The sequence below is a fragment of the Dunckerocampus dactyliophorus genome, chromosome 5 (assembly GCF_027744805.1).
Source record: "Dunckerocampus dactyliophorus isolate RoL2022-P2 chromosome 5, RoL_Ddac_1.1, whole genome shotgun sequence".
Lineage (NCBI taxonomy): Eukaryota > Metazoa > Chordata > Actinopteri > Syngnathiformes > Syngnathidae > Dunckerocampus > Dunckerocampus dactyliophorus.
The window spans coordinates 6267677-6291166 of NC_072823.1; the positions used below are offsets into that span (position 1 = coordinate 6267677).

The window sequence follows — 23490 nt, forward strand, 5'->3', positions numbered from 1 at the left end:
TTGTGTTATTGTGACTGGAGTGTAAATGTTTTGATGCCTCACTTTTATCATGCAAAGACTCAAAACCTGTCCAATGGACAAGATATTTACTGACAACCGGGAAGAAAAACGCCAAAAATAAAGAAATGATTGTTGGGCCTTTTGGACTGTCTTATCCAACTGATGCATGCGTGGAGGGAACTTATGTTTTATTGTGCGCTGCTGTGAAAGCGGTGATATTTTCACCTGGCTTTGTTAAAAACACATTTGCTCACTCAGCATTGTCTGTCTGCAGTAATTCATCACACCAGCTTTGGGCTATTGATGGAGCCAGCATCCGTTAGCAGGCCCCTGTCAATGATTCACTCACTAAGCCCATCTGTCAGGCGCTCTGTGCTTCGCCCTCTCTTCCTCGCCAACACTATTCTGCTCAACCCTCCTCTTCCTCAGTGATGGATGGATCAAGTCGCTGACAGCCTGAAATGGCCGCCATCAACATAAAAACACCTCCCAGATTGCGTGGCGTTCGCGTAATCCCTTGCAAATATTCAATCGTTTTTATTTTGTCCCAAAGTCACCCGCAGCGCTGCGAGAGAAGCATTTATAGCGTCGGGAAAAAAAGAGAGGCTGTGTAGCAAGGTGATTTCTGGAGGTGATTGGTAACTGTTTGAGTATTCACAGCTTAGCCAAGGGGACTGATCGATAAATCAACGGCTCGCAGAATCCATCTCGATTGTGCCATTAAATGCTCCCAATACAGTCAATGATGGAGTGTGGCCGGCGCATTTCTGAGTGGTGGTGGTGTTTGGCGCAGGAGTGCCAGAGCAATGAAGCACAGGCAGAAGGGGATAAAGTGGAGACAAAGCTGGAGGTCCTGATGTGGGCGCTGATCAGCGACTGGCCTGACTGAGTCTCAGCTCAGGTGTGGCAAGGAGTGCCATCTGTAGGTGGAAAGAGGAACTGCTTGCCGACTTGGCCTTGCAACTATGCTCCATGAAAAACGTTACTTGTTCTCCTGGACTTTGGCGTCTCTTTTTTACGTTCACAACATTAGGTACACCTGCAAATCCCCGTTAGAACCAATAACAAATCTGCATTGACAAATTGACCTTTTTTGAAGATAACAATGATTGACACTGTGAGAAAGGTCTAATAATAATAATAATGATAATAATGATAATGATAACAATAATAATAACAACAACAACAACAACAACAACAATAATAATAATAATAATAATAATAATAACAATAATAATAATAATAATAATAATAATAATAATAATAATAATAATAATAATAATAATAATAATAATAATAATCTTTATTATTGTGATTATGGTCTGCTTTGTCAGGTTGATATCTGTACATAAGGTGACAACATTATTATGACTAAAATACAATAAACCATGTAACATTTACACTTTTCCTTGGCAGAGCAAATCTGCTTAGCACAGGGGGGTCCAAAATGTTTCTGCCGAAGATCACATACTGGAAAATGAAGGGATGCAAGGGCCACTTTGATTAGAAAAGAAACTGCATCTCACCTTTGTGATGTTGGTGAAAAAGCTTATTTTTATTAGGATTTTTCGTCTTTGCTTTTTTTTTCTTCACCACCATTTTTCCTTTTGTTTAAAAAAAAAATGCATTTTCCACATATTTCAACTTTCTTCTTGTAAATGTTGTTCTCATGTTATGACTTTCTTTGTTTAGTTTTTTTTATTACGACTTTTTAAAAAAGCATATTTTTCTTCAGTATTTCAACTCTGATACTAAAATGATGTTATTAGTTTGGCCTCGTAAAATTGGGGCATTTTTCTCATTAGAATACTACTTTTTTCTCTTAATATTTTGACCTTATTCTCTTTAAAATTACAGCTTTTTTTCATTTCTGATGGGTTTTTTTATTTTCCAATTCTTGTAATTATGAGTTTATTTCCATAATATTTTTTTCCTTAACTTAATTTTTCAAAATGTCAACCTTATTTGGTTTGTCTTAATATTCCGTCTTTTAAAAAAGTATTTTTCTTTAATATTTCAACTTTGTATTACAAATTTTTTTTTATTTTTTTTCCCTCCAAATATTAGGTTATTCTAATACATTTTCTTCCTTTTAGGTCCTTCTCTCAGTAGTTTGAATTTATTCTTGTAAAATTACTGGCATTTTTACATTTTTGCTGTTTTTTTTGTTAAATAATACTTTTAGAATGTGCTAAGGTCCAATAAAAAATAGCCCCCGGCCGCAAATGGCCCCCGTGTTGCATCTAATCTAGATGGCCTTACATGCTAAACCCACCGCTGTTTTTCTTTATGAGAAGAAAACTGGAAGAAAAAAACAACAGCAGAAATGGAAAATCAGCAGTAATTTTACAAAACTAAAGTTAGAATATTAAGAGAAAAAAGCTGTAATCTAACAAGAAAAAGTTGCAATTTTATGAGAATTGCATTGTGATATCATGAGGGGGAAAAAATAACATCATTTTAGGAGCATCAAGGTAAAATACATAAAATAAGTCCTAATATTATGAGAAACAAACAAAACAACACAAAGTTATTTTTGGATTAGGTTGTGGAAAAATGTTATAATTTTACGAGGAAAATATTATGAGAACAAAGTCATAATTATACCCAAAAAAAAGTACAAGAAGGAAGTTGAAATAGTTGGAAAATAAAAACAGCAGCAGACATGGAAAAAAAACTGCTGTGATTTGAATGAAAATAAAGTCAAAATATTAAGAGAAAAAAGTCGCTTTTACGAGAATAAACTCCTAACATTATAAGGAGAAATAATGTCATTTTTGTGGCATAGAGTTGAAATATTAAAGAAAAATGTTGTCATATTATGAGACAAACAGAGCAAAATAGTTCACAGTTAGGTTGGGGAAAAGTTATAATATGGAAATAAGGACCAAATATGTGAATAAAGTCAAAATATTACAAACGAAAATGTCTGAAGTTTGAGAAGAGAGTTTGAAATATTTTTTAAAAACAGCAAAAATGGGGGAAAAAAAGAAGATGCTATTAGTCACCTAATATCACAAAGCTGAGATGTGTTTTTGTCTTGAAATATATATACGTATAATATATATAAAATATATATACGTATATATATATACGTATACGTATACGTACGTTTTTAGCATATCTACAGTACACGCGTTGCCTTACGAAATATCAGAGTGGCAAAGTTGCATCCTTTCAGTTTACACGATGTGGCCCTCGCTGGAAAACATTTGGACACCCCTGGTCTACAAAAAGGTGACATTACCAAACCAAATGAGGCGCATGGTAGTCTCGGTGTTGACATCACCGCAGCGCTCCGTCTTCCTGTTCCGAGAGGCCGGCCGTTGAGCGGTGACCTCCTCCCATCAACATAGACCGCTCACGTCCTGTCTGGGATTGGAGATGTCGCGTAAGCTGCGTTGCTCTGTCACAAGACATGTCCCACATTTGCCGTCGCCATCGCTGGCCAGCAGGATGAGAGTGTCTGTCAGGAGAGCTGACACGCATGCCACTTCACTGGGCCACTGACAGAGGGCCACGCCACGCTGTCACTTCTCCCACATCTATCGCCCGAGGATAAACATGACGACACACACACAGAGCATCGCACGCACTCATACGTTAATAACAGCAGAGTAAACAGAGCTGGAATCAGTGAGGGACTTGACTGACAGTCTGGGCTGATGGCTGAGGAGGCTATGGAGCTCCGTGTCAGGCCTCATTCTTACAATCTCCAGCTGTCACATCAAACACTCCGCTGCTGTGCTGCTCCACCTCTACACTCAGGACCACCGTCACACCCCCATAGCACCCCTGGCCAGCCTCATGGGGCCTCATGAATACATCCTGCCGTTCAAGAGGGCCACAATATTAGTGGATAAATGCAGTATCACCTTCCACTCAGAAAACAAGGCATGCCCGTCCTGCCTGAAAAAGCCTCAGCTTTTCGGCAGGGGTGTTCAAACTTTTTCCAGCGAGGGCCACAGTGCGAAAAATGAAAGGATGCGAGGACCACTTTGACATTTTGTAAAAGAAGTTATATATATTTCAAGAAAAAACTACATCTGAGCTTTGTGATATAGGTGAAATAAACCATTATTACTATCAACTTTGCTCTTTGCTCTTTTTTGCCCATTTTTGCTGGTGTTTTGAAAAATATATTCAATATAATATTTCAACTTTCTTATCAAACTTTGGAATTTTGACTTTATTCCTGTAATATTATAGCTTTGTCCCCATATAATTTTCCTAAAATCTAAAATTTATTTTTTTTCTCTCATTGCAACTTTTCAAAAGTGAAGTATTTTTGCTGTGATATTTCAACTCTATGCTACCAAAATGACATTGTTTTTCCTCATAATATTACGAGTTAATTCTCGTAAAATTGCAACTTTATCTCCTGCTGCCTCTGTCCACCAGAGGGAGCCAGAGGAGCCCAGAGTGAGGCTGACATCATTGCAGCGCTCCGGCAGCAATAACCAATGAAATGCTTTTCTGGGACGAAAAGCATTAGGGGATGAAGTTAAAATAGCTTTTGTTTTTAAACTTGTATTGGCACTTGCCTTGTATATTTCTGACCTAACTTTTGAGTGTTAAGCTGCTGTGTGATGATTTTAACGTTCTTTGTAAGATGACACAGTGAGTCAGACTGTTATACTGAGTACTGACCTCCTGCGATTTCCAATGGGCTGACAAGCTTGTCGTGAATTTTCTCATAGCTTATGATTGGCTCCTTGCAAATAAAGAGCTGCCTGGCCCTCATGGACTCATGAGTGCCACAATATGCCATTTATGATGTGGACATGTGCGGCTTATAAACCGGTGCGGCTTATACATGTACAAATCTGTTTTTCTCTCAAAATTTTGTGGGTGCAGCTTAAAAACTGGCCTTATACACTGGAAATTACAGTAATATTAAATTTTTTGTTAAAAAAAATCGCATTCTATTTCATAATATTATGACATTATTGTAAAATAATTTTTTTCCTTAGAATACATTTTTTTCTCCTAATATTTTGACGTTATTCTCTTTATTCTTCTTAAAAATTAATGCTATTTTTTCCATTTTTGCAGGGGGTTTTTGTGTTAATTTTCTTGTTAAATGTTATTGTTAGAGCGGGTAGTAGGCCAAATTAAAAAAAATAAACCGCCTCAGCCAGAAATGGTCAATGTTTGTAACTTTTCCAGGGCCAACAAATGAATTGAAGATGCAAAAATCAAATACGAATGGTAAAAAAAACAAAAAACACATCAGCATCTCCACCACTCACTCATGTCCCTGTCTGGTTTTTTGTAAATATAGTGTACGCGTTCACAGGGTTAGCAGTGATAAAGGCTTATTATTAATAATAATAATCATTTTTAATCACCCTCATCAAAGGTAAGGTTTGCTGAAGTTTTATGTTTTTTATATTGTTTTTGCAAAAATGTTTTTTGAAAAAAATAATTTTGCACTTCCAATATATTACAATTTATGCTGAAATGTTCCTTAAAACATGACTCAACCTCTGAAATTTATTATCAAATTAATTCAACATATGAAACGATGAAATCAAACAACTTTTCATCGTTTTTCTGAGACGCTTTTTTAAAGGTTGAATATTTATATGAAGGTTAATTAAAATCTGCAGTGCGTAAATCATGATGACAAATGTTATACTAACATAATCTTCATAACACTTTTGTTTCTTTTGTTCCTCGTCTTCCATCACTGTATAATCTATATTATCCCCAAGTATTATTATCTGTCAGAAAATTATAATAAATGAACATTTTAAACAGAGCAAGTGAACAAACTATCAGTAATAGCGGAGATGTAGAGAAGGAGGAGGGTAAATACGCTCTGCTTCTTCCTACTCCTTTTCATTGTGCAAGTTTTAATCTTATGTAACTTGTTTAAGCACGTGTGAAACAAATAAACCATTGCTATTACTGTAACTACTTTGAAACTCAAGCTGTACAAGGTCTTTGAACTCAACATATCCTGAAGTGTCTGACCACGTAACCAACCACGCACTTGAGCATGAAATTGTGATAATAATAATAAAAATAATCAACATCATTTGAGAGTTTTCCCTTCTGTTGGCTCACAGTGCCCTCTAGTGGCCCACAGCCAAACTAGCGCGACCTGGTGGTTGAAGTCTTTAACATCCAGACAGTAAAAAAAAAAAAAAAATAAGGAAAAAAGATGTGTTGTTCTGTAACAGTTCAGGAGAAATCCTCTAAAAGTTAGAATGACACGGTTAAGTTTAGGGCTAATCGCGATTCATGTGGTCACATAAGGATCCTCCAGTCCCACTGTGTTTTATTCCAATCGCTCCCAACGCATGTGTGGTTACAGAATCTTGCCAACAGGGGGCAGTGTGGACCCATAAAACATGCATAGAGAAATAAAGACTCCCAGCATGGCTGTTAGTAATATTAATAGGAGGCAGATGTACTGTGGCATTAATCTGATATTACTTAGGCATTCCAGACCCATTAATATCAAATGGATGAATGTAAAGCTACTTAAAATCTTCAGGGAGTTAAAAACCATCAATTTAGCCTCTCGTATCGCTCATCGTGATGCATTATTGAGATGTCTGCGAAGATCACATACAGCCATCAGCATCGCGTAGAAACTTGTCCTGTGAGCTTTAGTGTCACTTCTGCTTAACTTCTGCAATGCCGGCCATTAAATTTCCCTTGGGCCCTTTGGGTCTCCATGCATGAGGATCCTGGGTCACAAGGCTATACAGGGTTTGGACATTCCTGAAATCAACCTGAGCAGAACAGCTTGGAGCTGGTAAACCTAAAATATTCTTGATGCTGTCCTTCCAGTCCCTCCCAGCAATGAAGGCAGACAGATTAACTAGAGAGGATTATTCATATTATGCAGATGACAAGCACGTCGTCTTGTTCTACTTTCTGTCTGCTAAGCATTTTGGAAGAAGTCAAAACAGGAAAGGCTTTAAATCAGAAGAGCTTGTTAGTGATGTAAACTCATGTGGAAATTCTATCAAAGCTTCTGGTTTATTTCAAAGGAAATTGATAAGGCAAATGAAGCAAGTAATTCATCACATCAATGATTTCATGAGTCACAAACAGCCAATCAAAATATTTTCATAGGAAATTTGCCACATCACTTACAGACGCCGATGACTTTTATGATAAACGCGTACAACAAAACATGAACGCAACACCTTTGATTTTGATGCCATTTTCCATGGATTTGATAGGCAACCCTAAACCCGATAAGCGGCATAGGAGATGGATGGATGGATGGATGGATACCTTAAAAGCTGGAAGATCCGCCGTATGCCAACATGACTCATCCATCTTCTTCCGTTTATCCGAGGTCAGGTTGCGGGGGCAGAAGCCTAAGCAGGGAAGCCAAGACTCCCCTCCTCCCGGCAGATCCTGCGGCGTTCCCAGGCCGGTTGAGAGACTAAGTCTTTCCAATGAGTCCTGGGTCTTCCCCGAGGCTTCCTACCAGTCGGAAGTGCCTGAACACCTCCCCAAGGAAGCGTCTGGGCGGTATCCTGACCAGATGCTGGAGCCACCTCATCTAGCTCCTCTCGATGTGGAGGAGCAACGGTTCTACGCCGAGTTTGTCCCAGAAGCATCTCACCTATCTCTAAAGCCTAGGACACAACCGGTCGTACGGGCTCTTACGGCCGGTCTACGTGCAAAACATGCAAGAAACCCACCGAGACCGTGTTTAAGTGCGTGTGACCTGAAGACTTTCAAGCTAAACTGGCCGCAGATGTTCTTTGTCATGTCAAACAGGTTGCAAGACAAACTTACGCACTTCGTATGTCTTTCTGCGTCGTCTGTAAGGCCAACGTGTGTCTTTCGTACGTTTCGCGAGTGTAATTTTGTCCTACGTAGCACTTGCGGATTACGTATGTGTGTCATGCGCCACACATGCACCCCACATACGTAATTAGTGCGGCCAACACATGTTCAGATATTTTGGTTGTCCTCCATGCATGACTCCTTCATGGTCACAACTATGTTCTTCACAAACAAACAAAAAAACGCAGCGATTTGGGGAACGCCAAAAAAATCGTGTGTCCGGTTGTGACCTAGGCTTTAGGGAACGCCCAGCCACCCTACGGAGGAAACTCATTTCAGCTTCTTGTACCTGCGATCTTGTCCTTTCGGTCACTACCCAAAGCTCATGACCACAGGTAAGGGTAGGAACGTAGACTGACCAGTAAATTGAGCGGAGCCGAAAGGCAACGCTCCCTCTTCACCACAACGGACCGATGCAGAGTCCACATCACTGCGGACGCTGCACCAATCCGCTCGTCCAGCTCGCTTTCCATCCTTCTCTCACTCGTGAACAAGACCCAGAAGTGCTTAAACTCTTCCACCACTTGGGGCAGGATCTCATCCCCGACCCGGAGACGGCACTCCACCCTTTTCCGGGTGAGAACCATGGACTCGGACTTGGAGGTGCTGATTCTCATCCCAGCTGCTTCACACTCAGCCGTGAACCGATCCAGAGAGAATTGAAGTTCATGGCCCAATGAAGCCAGCAGAGACCCAATCCTGCAGCCACCAACACCCTCACTGCGCTTAGAAATTCTGTCCATAAAAGTAATGAACAGAATCAGTGACAAAGGGCAGCCATGGTGGAGGCAAACTAGACCCATTTTTCTCAAATGTATATAATACATTTACATTCAAAAGTTTGTTAAAACCTGTATCAGAGAGCATACAATAGTAATCCATACACCTGGCAGGTGAGACTTAGTAAGCGTGATGACTGCACAGTCATGCCTTGGACTGGTTACCATCAAATGGGTACTTTAAAGTAAGGATTCTCAACTGGTGGGTCGCGACCTGGTGCAGTCTTCAGTGGGTCGCGGGTCTTTTCTTGGGTAAAAAAAAAAAAAAAAAGTAAGAATATGTCTGTGAATGCACCTCGCATTCTGCCACAACATACCATGTGGCATCAATCCAACACACAGCTGCAGATATCTGCTGGGGGAGAGTGCGCCATGAAGACAGACAGCAGCACGTTGTGTTGCGTGGGGGAATTCCGTCCACAATGTGGACCGGTCACATTCAACAGCCTCTTTGAATATGAGATATTTGAGAAGTTTGAGATGAAAATTGTCCGCCGTTTGGGTCACCGAGGGGTAGCGGTGAGTCCCGCAGTTGAGACCACAGCTCTAAAGCATAATCTACATGTGCAAAAAGCACATTTTTAACAAATTGGTCCTGAAACATGACAACTACGTGCGTATAAGTCGACAAAAAGAGCATAAAATCCACACAATTAAAAATATGTCCCTATTGATCCTCACAATAACGATAACACAAGTCATAATTATTTTATTTTTAAAAAATCAACACAATCTTGTAATACGGTTACGGCGTACGCCTGTGTGCGTATTTTATATTGTCAAAATAAAAGACAGACCACATGCACATGAAATAGAGTGGAGCGTAGGTTTTCGCCGAAAATGACTGCCAAAAATATGTCTCGATTATCGTATAGCCAAACGGCACCAAACACACTCGTGTTTCATTCAAGCATCCTTGTGCGGGTGTCTCAGTCTCTGTGAAGAATGGATAGTGGTTCTTTTAGAGTTGGGACACTCTAGACAGGGTCCAACCAGGGAATTCTTTAATTATCTGTATTATGTGTGTGTGTGAACAATGTACAACTCCATATCTCTCTTCTTTCTTTCTCCTATTAAGTACTGTGCCTCGTGCTGATGAGGCGTTCCACTCATCTGTTTGCTTGTCTATGGTAAAGTCACGTCAAATGTTTATTTAGTCATATGTATTTTGCATTGTTTTTTGCATGTAAAAACTATAATTATTCTCTATAAAACAGGGGTGTCCAAAGTGCGGCCCAGGGGCCGTTTTTTAATTGGCCCGGGACACATTCTGAAAACATAATTTAACAAGAAAACTACAAAAAAACCCAGCAAAAATGAGAAAATCAGGAAAAAAATGAGGAAAAAAAACATTTTAGTCGCATGAAGTTGAAATGTTAAAGAGAGACATTGTTTTTTGTGTTGTTGTAATATGATTAATATGACAAAAAAAGTCAAAATATTGTGGGAATAACGTCATAATTATGAGAAGAAAATAGAAAGAAAGTTTAAATAGTTGGAAAAGTAAAAAAAAAAAAAACAGCAGAAAGGGAAAAAAACAGCTGTAATTCTACGTGAATAAAGTCAAAATACTAAGAGACAAAAAGTTGTACTATAACAGGAGAAAGTTGTCATTTTATTAGAGTAACGTAATAGGAGGAATAACGACGTCAGTAGCACGAACTTCAAATATTAAAGAATAAAGACATTTTAAAAAAAAAAAGTCATAATATTGTGACAAAACAAAATAAAGTTGTAATTTTTTGGGAAAATAAGGTTGGGGGGAAAAGTTCCAATATTATGGGAACAAGGTGGAAATATTATGGGAATAAAGTCATTATTAAAAGAAGAACATTTACAAGAAGACAGTTGGAAAAAAAACAGCAGTAATGGGAAAAAAATGTAATTTTAAAAAGAATAAAGTCAAAATATTAAGAAAAAAGTAATATTCTAACAAGAAGAAAGTTAACATTTTATGAGTATAAAAGAAAATGTAATTTTAGGAGTATAGAGTGGAAATATAAAAGAAAAAATGTTTTTTTTTTCAGTTGCAAAATCATGAAAAACAAACAAACCAAATAAAGTTGTGATTTTTGGAAATTTATGTTGGGGAGAAAATAATAAATTCTATGAGAATAAAGTCAAAATATTATGGGAATGAAGTCATAATAGAGATTATTTGATTAGATTGATTATTTAAGAAGAAAATAAAAAAACAGCAAAAATGTGCAAAAAAGAGCAAAAAACACAGTTCATCCTAATAAACGGCTTTTTTTTCATCTATGTCACAAAGCTGAGATGCATTTTTTTGTTGAAATATATGTAACGTCTTGGCATACAGAATATCTAAGTGGCTCTTGCATCCTTTCATTTTTCACTCACTGGAGAAGGTTTGGACACCCCTGCTCTAAAACGTGTTTGTGTTCATATTTTGGGTGTCTGGAATGGATTGACAGCCTTTACATGATACTTAAAAAAAAAAATTGTTTCCATCGGACCTTTTGTAACGGATTAATAACGAAAACCACGGTTCCACTGTATTTCTTTTCAAGACTCGCCCACAACAGGTCCGCAACCCACGTTTCGGTCGTGACCCGCCAGTTGAGATCACTGAGTTACATCCTGTAGCTTTATAGCGGTGAGAAGCGGTCAGTATGTGGTATGACCAACATTTGCATCATGCAACGCAACACAACACCTTCACATGAAGCCGGTCAGGTTGTTGTATTGTACTGACAGCTTCTCTCCCGCGTCAAATAAATCAACGTGAAGCTGCGTCTGTAAGATAACTGCACATTTTACAGTAAACTTTCATTACGACCAGCCCTGCACTGGAATCATGCTCTTTAATGAGCATCTTCTCTGCCTTGCCTAGTGGATGGATTACAATTCTATTACCGTAACACTCACAAATTCAGGAGACGTAAGCTTTGTGTCAGCATGAATGATTCACACCTTGACGTAGCAAAATCAAAAGTCTAGCATTTGTGTTTTTGCTGTGAATACTTTTAACACTAGGAGCTTCCAAAAGTGCTCGCGGCGGAGTCCGTACTGTACAGCGCAATGCCAGATAAACAATACATCACATCAGGTCATTCGTTTTATACCCAGGAACTTCACCACTTCATTTTTTCCAGTACATTTATAGTGGACTTGGTCTTCAGGCTGCACATACTGTAGCATCCCAATTAGTCAGCGTTCCCTGTGGGATTCCTCACCAGCCTCGGAGCGTGTTCACCTCCTTCGGTTGTACAAGCGTCTCATCCACTCTTCCCACAGTTCAGCTGTCCTCTGCTCTCCTGCACTTTGTCTCTTTGGCTCTCTGAAGGCTTGGAGTCTCCCCTCAGGTCGCTGACCACAGCTCGGAGGGTTCTGAACTTGTCCGTCCTGCTGCTCGGGGCCCCCTGATGTCTCATATCCGAACCCTGAGATGCACTGAGGGAGCGCACCGCCGCCAGGCTGCGCTCCTTCCTGGAAGGACGGCGCGGTGTGGTCCTGGTGCCAAGTTCCTCCGGGTGATCCATGTCTCGGATGACCTCGCACAGGTAGCGGGCCAGGTCCTGGCTGGAGAAAGAGAGGGGCTTCTTGGAGCGGCGAAGTGTCAGGGGAGACGACAGGGTCTCCGTCTCTGACGGTGGGACGGCCAGGCGCAGGGCTATGATGGCGCTGCCGTGCCCGTTAGACATTCCCTTCCTTTTGTCCTCGTGGGAGGGCTTATTCTCTGGGCAGGAAACAGCGCTTTGCGGGTAGCTGTAGCGGAGCGACTGTGCCGGGCTGGGTTGGAGGGAGCGTTGCAGCTCCACCATGTTGAAAGCATTCTGAGACACGACAGAGAGAACAGCGGCAAATAAATAAAAAAAATATCTTTAGGAACGTAAAAGATAATTAAGACCAACAGTGCCACATGACACCAATCGAGCTCAGTTCATTCCCGTGCAAGCAAATGAAACAGAGATGAAGATCCACCTGGAAGGGGGAGGCAACAGCAGCACCATTGATTAGGCCATTCATTAATTATCTGATTGCAAAGAGGGAAAGCGGTTATTACCAGCACAATTAAAATGGTAGAATTAGCAGCTTTTTGTATGCGCTTGCTCGATTCCAGCTAATTGACTTACACTTCTGCATCCCGACTGAGATGAGAGTTTGCTTGCAAACAATTCCCGCTGATTGCATGCATGTTGCCGTAAGCCTAGGTCACAGCGGGTCGCACGGGCTCCTACGGCCGGTCTGTGTGCAAAAAAACGTGAGAACTGCACAGACGGCTCGCGTGAGACCTGATAATCTTTAATGTTCTTTGTCATGTGAAACAAACTCTACGGGCGCTTATGTTTTTTCAGGTTGTAAGACAAACTTACGCACTTCATATGTCTTTGTGCGTCGTTCGTACGGCCAATGTGTGCCTTTTGTACGTTGCACATGCGGCCTCCTACGTGTGTCGTGCACCACACGTTCACCCCACATACGTAATTAGTGCGGCCAACGTACGTTGAGGTATTTCATACGTCCTCCATGCGTGTTGAGATCTTACTCCTTCATGGCACTTCTTCGCCTAAATTAAGCATTTTCAAGCATAAAAATGGCTAAATGAACAAAAATAAAATTATAAGGCATTCAGAAGACGTGATATGTAGCGTAATATCTGTGACTTGTTGTGTGTGCCTTTAAGAGGCAGGGCCTGGGAAGCGAGCTAGAGTTGACTACGTTAAGCTAAGTGTTAGCATGGTTAGCAGTGCGGAGAGTGTGAGTGACTGGCGCGAGTTGTGGCCGACAGCAGCACCTGTGTGAATGTTCACTGCATATATATTCTCTGCTTGTTAGTAAGCCATTGAAGTGCATCGTCAGTCTCTCCTTAACCACAAGTAGCGGCATTACAGTAGTATGCTACACTGATCACGAGGTGTCAGTAATGTTACATCGAGATCAGCATCGACTATGCTGTCTGTGCTAACGTGTGAGTCTATGTCATGTCTATGTTATGTCTAAAATGTCTTATTTTCTATTATTATGTCTACTATGTTGGGTAATTGAATTGTAAAAGTGACTATAGGGGTGTTATTTCATGTCTAGAGTGCTCTAATAATGCTAAAAAGCGTATTGAGAAGGTCAAACAGGTTTTTGATGCTCTCATTGCAAAAATATTCCATTTATAAATAAGGACTGCTACTTTGCAGAAGTTCACTTGTCATGGTCGGGTCTGGAACCAATTAACCTCGATAAACGAGGGATTACTGTAATTGTAGAACTACAAAAACCTTTTTTGTGTTACAATTTTTGAGACTTGTGGCTTAACTGTGTTAGTTAGCAAAGATGACGTCATAACGGGAGACGGCGCTGACTTCCGGTTCCTGTCTTCATGTGTTAGCAATGTTAGAATGTGTTAGTTACTGTTTTGTGATTAAAAATTCATGAAGAACACGGCTGGACTCCTGCAATGCATTGATAACACACACAAGACGCACTCCATATTGTACACTAACAAGAAAATGTATGCAAATCTAGGCAACATTTTGGCGTAAATGAACCAGAAAAAACGCTAACCGGGGTTGCACTCTGTTTGTTTAGCTTTTTCTTTGCTCTGTGAAGCCACCACAGAGGAGCGCCACTGCACCAAAATGAACTTGTTTTTTTTTGTTTTTGTTTTTTTAACCTTCACATTTCTCATCAAGACCCGCCGGTTTGAGTCCGCTTTTAATCTCTTTTGAATGTAGAAATATTTGTAAAAGCATTGCCTGTCTAGTGTAGTGGTGGTTTTATGATGGCGACGGTTGCACCTCCGGGCGAGCGCCCCAGACAGTCGCACCATTTGGGTCTAAGCAACATTTGGGGGAAAAATCCATCGCATAAATCCACAAACATTTGGGATTTCAAAGCATCGTCATCCATGTGTGAGAGATCCCTGACCAGCGACAGAGTCAACTCCACAAATGTGTGGCTTGAAAAAACATCTCAAACAGTATGGTGAGAATGAAATGTATAAGCGTACATGTGCACTCCTCTGTGTTGACGTCGTACAGGGCGCCTGAGTCAAGGAGAGAGAGACTACTGGGAGACATGAACTGAGGTTTAAGTATCGCCAATTGAAATAGAAAATCTCTTCAAGCACAATCTGACTGAGGTCATTTATCTTGACTTTAAAGAGAAATAAAACATGAATAATCAAATAAGATGTTTGCATGCAGTTACGTCACCCAATACATGCCCTCTAAAAGGAGCTTTTTCTCTCTGAATTATTCTAGCTGACAAAAAAACCCCAGCATTCTGCTGATTTTGTGCTTACTTAACGAGTTACCGCTTGGTTCATTTGATTTTCATGCTCATGTCGTTGTCTATGTGTAATTGTTCGGATTTTCTTGTATTCTTGCCTGCACTTTGTGCGTGCATTCCTTCCACGCCGCCATTTGATGACACATCTTTCTCGTGGATTTAATTAGGTGTCCGACTTTGATGAAATGTGATGTTTTTCACAAATCACCCAGCATTCCAAATATTTGCCAAAACAAAGTCAAGTCACGTAGCACATTTGTGACGGGGGGAAATAAATACAGCACCAATAACGTAAGCTCTGTCCTTAATCCCTTTCATTTCCAGTGAGTGACGGCACGGTGTGCTGTTTAAAAATAATAAACATCTCACACAGTGGTTCAAAACGGCCTGCAGGGATTTACTCATAGCTCGCTGTTTGGCAATTGACCAGCTGCATCTTTTAGAATTATTTCTCAAAACATCCTTTAGCCACCTTAGTGTTTTGAAAGTATTATTACTGCCGCCAGAGAATCATTCATTCATAGCGGGGCTCATAATAATTTGTATTGTCAGAAGAACAGCAATAACAAATCAGATAGCCGCTATTGTCCAGCAGTTCATTACCGATACCCAAATGGGCTGCAGCTCTTCCCTCAAACTAATGTCCTGTAATGAACATATTATGCCTCTTCTACCGGATGCATTTCACAATAAACACAAACAAATACTACAATATGCAATACAAGTTATGGAAAAAGTGCCAGAAAGCTGCAGATGATTCTTCCTGAGGTGTGATATTAGAGCAGCGCTTTGTCATGTTCTGCTTCACAGGTTGGACTTTAGTTTGCGCTTTCCGTAGTTTTTGTGCCGTTTCCTGTTTTGTGCTCTTATTTTGGTTTTCTGTTTCCTGTGCAGGTGCTATGTAGTTGCTGGGAAGCGGCCGCAGCCGTACCCGTTTCTCATCAGTACACGGTGCTACTATTAAAGCTGCTATATATAAAAAAAACACCACCACTGGCTAGCATATGTTACCAATAGTGGTTTAAGAGAACAGGCTGAACACACTAAACTGAGTTAAATTGCATAAAAATTGGTATTTAACTGTCATTTGGACCGAATAAGATGACGGGGCACTCACGGCTGGCTGGTATTTGGGTATGTACAGTGGCGCGTCCACACACAAAAATGATCTCAGAGAGCCGATCAATAATTTGCAGTCAAAAAAACCCTGCAAAAATGCAAAAAAAGAGCAAAGAACGAAGTTGATAGTAATATTAAGCTCTATTAAGCGGTATACCACATAGCTGAGATGCAGTTTTTTTCTTAAAATATAAATAACTACATGAGGTGGTTTACAAAATATCAAAGTGGCCCTTACATTGTTTCATTTTTCACTATGTGGCCAAATTGTAACAATTTGCATCATTCATTCATGTCACTCATGAACCCATATCATCAAAAAATGCTGCAGATATGCTCCAATGTCAAATTTTTATGCCAATATTATCAGCTGATATTATCAGACATCCTTCCAAAATAATAATATCTCACTGGAAACTAGACTAAAATGTCAACTAAATGTCACTCCTGATGTCAAACTGGAGAATGAAGTTTAAACAGAATAAGGATGACAAACAGTCACCGTTAATGCCCGTCCTCCTCCCACTGCCTCTGCATGATTCACCGCCTGCAAGCCTGCCTAAACTACAGTATATTTTACTCTCAGCTATATTTACAACAATAATATCTGTTTTAATACCAAACGTCAATATTAGGACAGAAGAACAAACCCCATGCCCTCTCTGGTATGCTGATGTGTATTATAGTGCATATGAAGTATAAAGTATTTTCTTTCTCCACTTCAGACACAGCTGTAATGCGCCACTTTTTGTGCGAGGCCGTCAACTCTGCTTCACTTCCACTCACATTCAGGACCTCAGCATAATTTTGCCCGGCAGCGTTCTGCAAATCAAAGGCAGCGAGGCCGGTCTTGATAGAATGCAGCTTGGAAAATAAATCAGACATTTCATCATTCAACAGGTCTGAGTCAGAGCTGACAATGCAGGTATGCAGAATGTGCCAGCAGCCAGTGGCCAAGATGCGAATAAGTCATAATAAACATATCAAAGGGGATTCTGCTGCCTAGATTCATCACGAAGCAGATTTTACACTCGCAGCGTTTGACAAAAAACTGTCTTCTTGAGAAAAACAAGAGGGCGGGCATCGGTCTTTGAGGCTTCTGTTAGGAATGGAATATTTTCCACTCTGTTCTGCATGGGTACTGCATATATTTGCTTATCTACTGCAGAGATTACACACTCACAAGACCTTTCACTTGGAACACCGCCACAGAAAGCTGAGGAAGAGAAACTGAGTTTCACTTTCGAAATCACTTGGACCCCGGACCTTGGCTGGGTAGCGGATTGTTCTCTCCAGCACTGGCATTGCAATTGCTTGTATTCGATCCAAATGGACTCAGTTGTGAAACTTACTTTTTGACACAGATAGTCATTTCACAGTTGAAAAAATGGAACAACCCGGGTTATTCCTGCCCTGTTAAAAACGGCTGGACCGAACACTTCTGAACACATATCATCACATTTTCACAAATAGTGTATACTGCAGAGCAACAACACAAAACACGCAGTGTTATTTTTGTACCAGCCTTTTAAAACAGGCTGACATTTTGTACCCTAACCCTAACCGTGCACCTTAACCCTATGTCAAGTCAACCTCAAGTTCATGTAAAAAAAAATGTGAGAACTTACTACAGTAATGTAAATTACATCATCTGAGTGGCAGCTGGTAAGACTCCACATGCCACAGTTTATTTGAAAGACTGTTTATATGCTTTGGTAGGTGCTGCTGTATTGGTTAGCAAAGCAACACATGGTGGTGTCAGCCTTTTAAAGGGTACTTTGTTGAGCTGTGGGGTAAAACGGAGGCATATTGTTTGAAGTGAACAAGGTAGCCAGCAGTTAATTGAAATAACTTCATAATAATTGTTGTGAGCACAGGATTAGACATCTCATTGAACAGTGCAGGTGAAGGGATGAGCAAATGTGTTTTAGTATTATAAGCATGACTATTGCATACATCCTATAACATATCCTTCAGGCAATAGCGATAAAGTGCTTTGATACCTGGTCCTGCTCCCCTCCTCCTTCCTCGTCGTAGTTGAGCACGTTCTCCCGGATGTCCTCCCACTCGCCATGTTGCGCTGACACATGGTACACGCCCTCTTTGAGGCCCTTGTGTCTCCTCCAGCAGGAATACAGGAAGAGGCCCAGCATCAACACTGAGGGGTGCCAGAGAGAAGGTTAACTTCAGGTCGGTGTGGGGGTTGGCCCACGCACACAATCACGAGGAGATTCAGAACATATACAGCATTTAGGGCTGGGCATCGCTTGAATTTGAACAAAACCGGTCCCAATTCCGATTCGACAATTTCGATTCCGGTTCCTAACGATTCTCGATTCTGATGTTTTTAAGATGCAGGGTCATAAAAGTTTACGTGGTTTAAATGAGGGCGCTAACCAGAGTTCTTTGTGGATGAATGTGTAAGTCTCGATGAATTGTTTAATGAGATCAACTCTTCTATTCATTTCTTACTGTAAGCTATTTTCAACCAGTTTGTACTGTAAATATCAAACCATTCAACTTGAATATAAACGTTATGAAGTTTCTTTTTACGGCAGTACACTTTTTAAAAGTAGTACAGTATATATAACCTGCCCTGCTTCTCACTGGATGCACTGGGGATCCAAAACAGGACCTTCGTAATGGGAGACGAGAGCGCTGACCACACGGCCAAAAACCCGTACTGTCGACCGCGTGTTCAGCGCAGCTGTCAAGGCAGAGGGAGTGAGGTTTTAGCAACGTACACTTGCGCAGCCTCACAGGCTGGCATCCGTTACATATACATTTTGTTGCCTCAATGCGGATGGATGCTATTTTTTATGACACCCTTATTTTGTTAACACAAGTAAACAGGATATAGCCCAAAGCGCTCTTATTACGAAGGCCAGAAGTGTGTTGTGTGAGCTGAGAAGATCCCTTGACTGTTGCTATCAGAAACGGACTGTGCAAATAAATCAACTTAGCCGTAACTGTAGCTCGCATCCTTTATTTACATCAAACTTCCACATCAGCGGTCAAGGTTTCTGCTACATGTAATTGAAATAAAAATTTAATCAAAATAAAAGCTGCCACACCTTCAAAATTTGGTTTTTTTTCATACTTGAAAGCAATGTCAAGTAATATATTGTATGAATGGATGTACTGATACATACTGTATACATATAGAAGTTATTATTTATGCACATATTGACCACAGTTGGTTTTGAAAAAATTTAAAATATCATAAATATGTTTCACTGCAATTTATTTTGAGAAACATGCACCGGAATCGCCTCATTTGGCTTTCTAGCATTTTTTTTTACACATTTTGCCTGGCTTTCACTACCTCTCTGGCGGCAGCTAGCTAGCTTGTTTATGTCCTTTGGGCAAGCTACAAGTGGCTATTGGGTTCATGGGGTACATGCTAACATGCTAACATGCTAACTCACTTAACAATCTTGCTCTTGTTATCATTACAATACTTACGGGTGGTCTTCAAAACACTAGTTGAGCGTCTAAGTTCTTCAACATAAAACGTAGTGTGTACAGCTTTAAGATAGTGGCGCTATCACAGGGGTCTCCAACAGGTAGTTTTTATGATATTTTTCCCATTGTACTGTATAACTGCTTGCTGTTATTGTAAATAATGTCGCTACTGCAATATACTTCAGAGTTTAAAATAAATAAATACATTTTTCTGATGTCTTAAATTCTTCATGCTGTGATTTGATACACACTATTTTTTTATTAAAAATTTACGAGGGCACTTGCAGTACCGCCGCATGTAGGGGTCTGGTGTGTGTGAGCTGGAAGGTGCTTGTCACTGCCGTTCTTCCATAGAAGAAAAGCCTGCCAGCATGCTTTTTTTTTGATAGCAGCAGCTCTAGCTGGCATAAAGTCAAATGCATTCAATATATATATTTATGCTCTACTGAATGAATGCATGAATTTGACTGTGAAGATGGAGGGTTATATGATCAGACTTTTGCAACAAAGTATCAGAACTTTTCCTGGAGAAGGAACGAAAGGTTGCATGCACTTCATATGCAGCTAAGAGGTAAGAACACAAATATTTTCCAGTTAATCAACTAAATTAATGGGACTAAGAAGTATTTCTAAACAATTTGAAAACATTTTTGTGTTTTGTTTAAAAAAACCCTCCAAAAGAGTCAGTGCCTCACCAGCCATGAACCTCGCCGCACATCACTGCTGCAACCGGATGTGGCGTGGCATGCAACCCAGCAATTAAGGCGTAAGCGCAATGCACAATGTGAGTTGGAAAGACTAAAACTGACAATGTGCCGTAGTTCCATTTTTAAGAATCCGACAAAACATGAGACCATGGATGGCATTTTGCAGCCAATAATTAGTCCTAGAAGACCTCTCGGGTTCTCTGATTGTACAGGTAGGACATACTAATGGGAGGCAGACCTATTCACCTATGTTCACGGTCTTATCAAAGACAGCAACTCCTTGGCGGCCTCTTCACTGAATTTTTACCCGTCACTGCTTCATGTCAAAGTCTCGCTCGCTCGGCTGAGAGCACACAATGGAATCCTGCCAAAGCCGAGCGGGGAAAGGTCCTGAAGCATACATATCAATCAAAGCAATTGCCTGCTGAATTATACAACATGGTGGACTGACCTTTAAAGTCAATTAATCTCAAACATTTTTTTCCTTCCCTTTTCTTTTCTCACGATATATTTTACTAGTTAACACTGACACCTTTTTTTCCATTTTTATCTCTCTGTAGTTACGTCGGTGCTTCCTCTATCCCCCCCCCTCCTCATTACTCAGTAAGTTTGTCAGTGTTCTTGTTTTTTAGTACTTCTCTGGCCTCTACCTGCCCTCTTTTTTTTATTCTTTCTCCCACGCTAGATGGGGAGCATTCCCCCTGTGGTGCATGCAAAGTATCTCTTTAATTGGAAGTCATCAGAGGAATGCAGGGTGTTCACATTAGTTTGGAGATGTAGTGTAATCGCTTCAAAAGGAAAAACAAAACATGTACCTGGAACTCTTTTGGGGTCACACAAACAGGTACGGTAGGTATATCCATTATGACAAGGGTGTGCAAACCTTTTCCACCATAGTGAAAAATGAAAGGATGGAAGGACCGCTTTGATATTTTGTAAAGCAACACATGTACTGTACTTGTAGATATGCTAAGATGTCGTATATATTTCGTGAAAACTGCATCTGAGCTTTGTGATATACTGTAGGTGTAAAGCAAATCATGATCAACTTTGGTTTTTGCTTTTTTCCCCCCTATTTTGCTATTTTTTTTCAATTTTCCAAATATTTAAACTTTCTTTTAATCTTTCGTAAATGTTCGTTTCATAACATTATGAGATTTGATTCCCGTAATATTTTGACTTTACAGTACTCCCGTAGTATTATACATTTTTTCCCAACATAATTTTCCAAAAATTACATCTTAATTTTGTTTTATTTGGTTCTCATTGTACACCGATTAAAAAAATAATAACATATTTTAAAAAATATTTACACTCTATGCTACTAAAATGACGTTTATCCTCTTAATATTACGAGTTCAAATGTTCTCATAATATTGCAAACATTTTTCTTTATTTTTACTTTATTCTCGTAAAATGACAGCTGTTTTGTCCATTTCTGCAATTAAAAATTGTTTTTCTTATTTTCTTCTTGTAAATGTTCTTCTCGTAAAGATTACTTTATTTTTTATTTTTACTTTATTTTTTCTTTACTCCCAAAGTATTATAACTTTTCCCCAACATAATTTACCAAAAATTACAACTTCATTTTGTTTTGTTTCTCATCATATTACGAATTTTAAAAATTTATATTTTTTCTTTAATATTTCAAGCCTATGCTACTAAAGTGACATTGTCCTCTTAACATTACGAGTTTATTCTCGTAAAATTGAGACTTTTTCGCTTAATATTTTGACTTTATGCTCATAAAATTACTGCTGTTTTTTCCATTTCTGCTGTTGTTGTTATTTTTTCCAACTATTTCAACATTCGCCTTGCAAGTTTTCTTCTCATAATCATGAATTTATTCCCATAACATTTTGACTTTATTCTTGCAACATTATAATGTTGTCCTCAACCTAATTTTCCCCAAAAATATACTATGACTTCAAAAAATATATATTTTTTCTTTAATATTTCAACTTTATGATACTAAAATGATGCTATTTTTCCTAATAACATTATGAGGTTATTCTCATTAAATTACAGCTTTTTTCCCTCCTAATAGTTTGACTTTATTGTTAAAAAGTTACTGCTGAATTTTCCACTTTTGCTGTTGTTATTTTTGTATTTTAGTTTTCAGTGCCACGGGCAAATAAAAAAACAGCCTTTGGACACCCCTGCATTATAAAGACATAAAGGTTGCCACACCGTAACACCTTCCCTGATTAAAATCATTATCTATTTATGTAACTTTCTGGATTGAGTGCCAGTTGTATGACCTCCAGCGAGCATAACAGATAAGCAAAATCCTGATGAGTCATCCGTGCTCCTCCGCTGCTGCAAGAAGATGATAATAAACACATTAAGTATATTTAATGCACAGTGCAGAGGTGCTTGAAATGCAACCCTTGGACAATCTTTGCCTGAGTTTACGCCTTCACCGTTTGCCCACTCGGGGGTGAGATGTGCAGGAGGTGTGCTGCTGAAGCACAGCATGATCAATAACCACTCGGGGTGGACACAAACACCACAGCCACCCATCCATCCATAATTCCTCTGCCTCTTTGCCCTCTAAGTGCGAGCATGCGAGCCTGCACCGCTTTGTGCATTATAAATGAGCGGGGGGGGGGGGGGGGGGGACAACCACAACGTCTTGATCAAAACGCTTGACCCTGTTGGCTGCAACTGCAATCTGAGGTTAATGAGGAGAAGAGAGCAGTGAGACAGCATGAAACATAAGAGGACGGACGGACAAGGGAGGGCAGAAAACTGATGAAGTAGCGGAAGGAAATGAGACAGGTGAAAGATGGGCAAGAGTTGGGAAAAACATCCTTTATTTTCAGTTAAAGCAGGCACTTTGCACAATTCCCAGTCTACATGGGATACGTGTCAAACTCAGGCCAACAAAGTGCCGACGATGCTTGGCGCAATCTACTGTAGTATCAACTACTCCTCTGATGTTACAAGATAGAAAGTGGCCACGGTCTTATGTATGGCATGAACTGCTATATACTACCATTACTACTAAAAGTGGCAGATTCAGGGCCAAAATGTAACTGTACGCTACGAGGCACAACAAAAGCATGCCCATTCCACAGCTGCTAACTCTTCCGGGATTGTTATGTTTTCGATTTGATATAAAATACCGTAGCTTGGAGAGGATAACAATCACTTCATTGAAACGAACAGCCACGCCAAAACAACCATCATCGTATATCCGCAGCTGTCTCCCACTGGCTCCTGGCTCATCCAATCAGCAGTCAGGATACATTCACAGGCTCAGAGACAAATCGGAAAGTAGAGATTTCAAGCAGGAATGAACGACGGACACAAACAAGAATAAAAACGCACATTTTCCCTACTCCGATGTA

The 23490-nt window shown here is 39.9% G+C and overlaps 1 protein-coding gene across 2 annotated transcripts in view; it reads right to left on the minus strand.

Annotated features, from left to right (window-relative positions):
• Positions 1–7000: 7000 nt before the first annotated feature.
• The window catches only part of LOC129181009 (neural-cadherin-like), a 148883-nt gene continuing 132393 nt past the window's right edge, over positions 7001–23490 (minus strand). For both annotated transcript variants that reach the window (XM_054775588.1, XM_054775587.1), the window contains exons 32-33: positions 17969–18123; positions 7001–12397 (exon numbers count right to left, since the gene is read on the minus strand). In XM_054775588.1, coding sequence (XP_054631563.1) covers positions 11840–12397; positions 17969–18123 — 713 coding nt within the window. In that variant the 3' untranslated portion in view covers positions 7001–11839. The remainder of the gene's footprint in view (positions 12398–17968; positions 18124–23490) is intronic.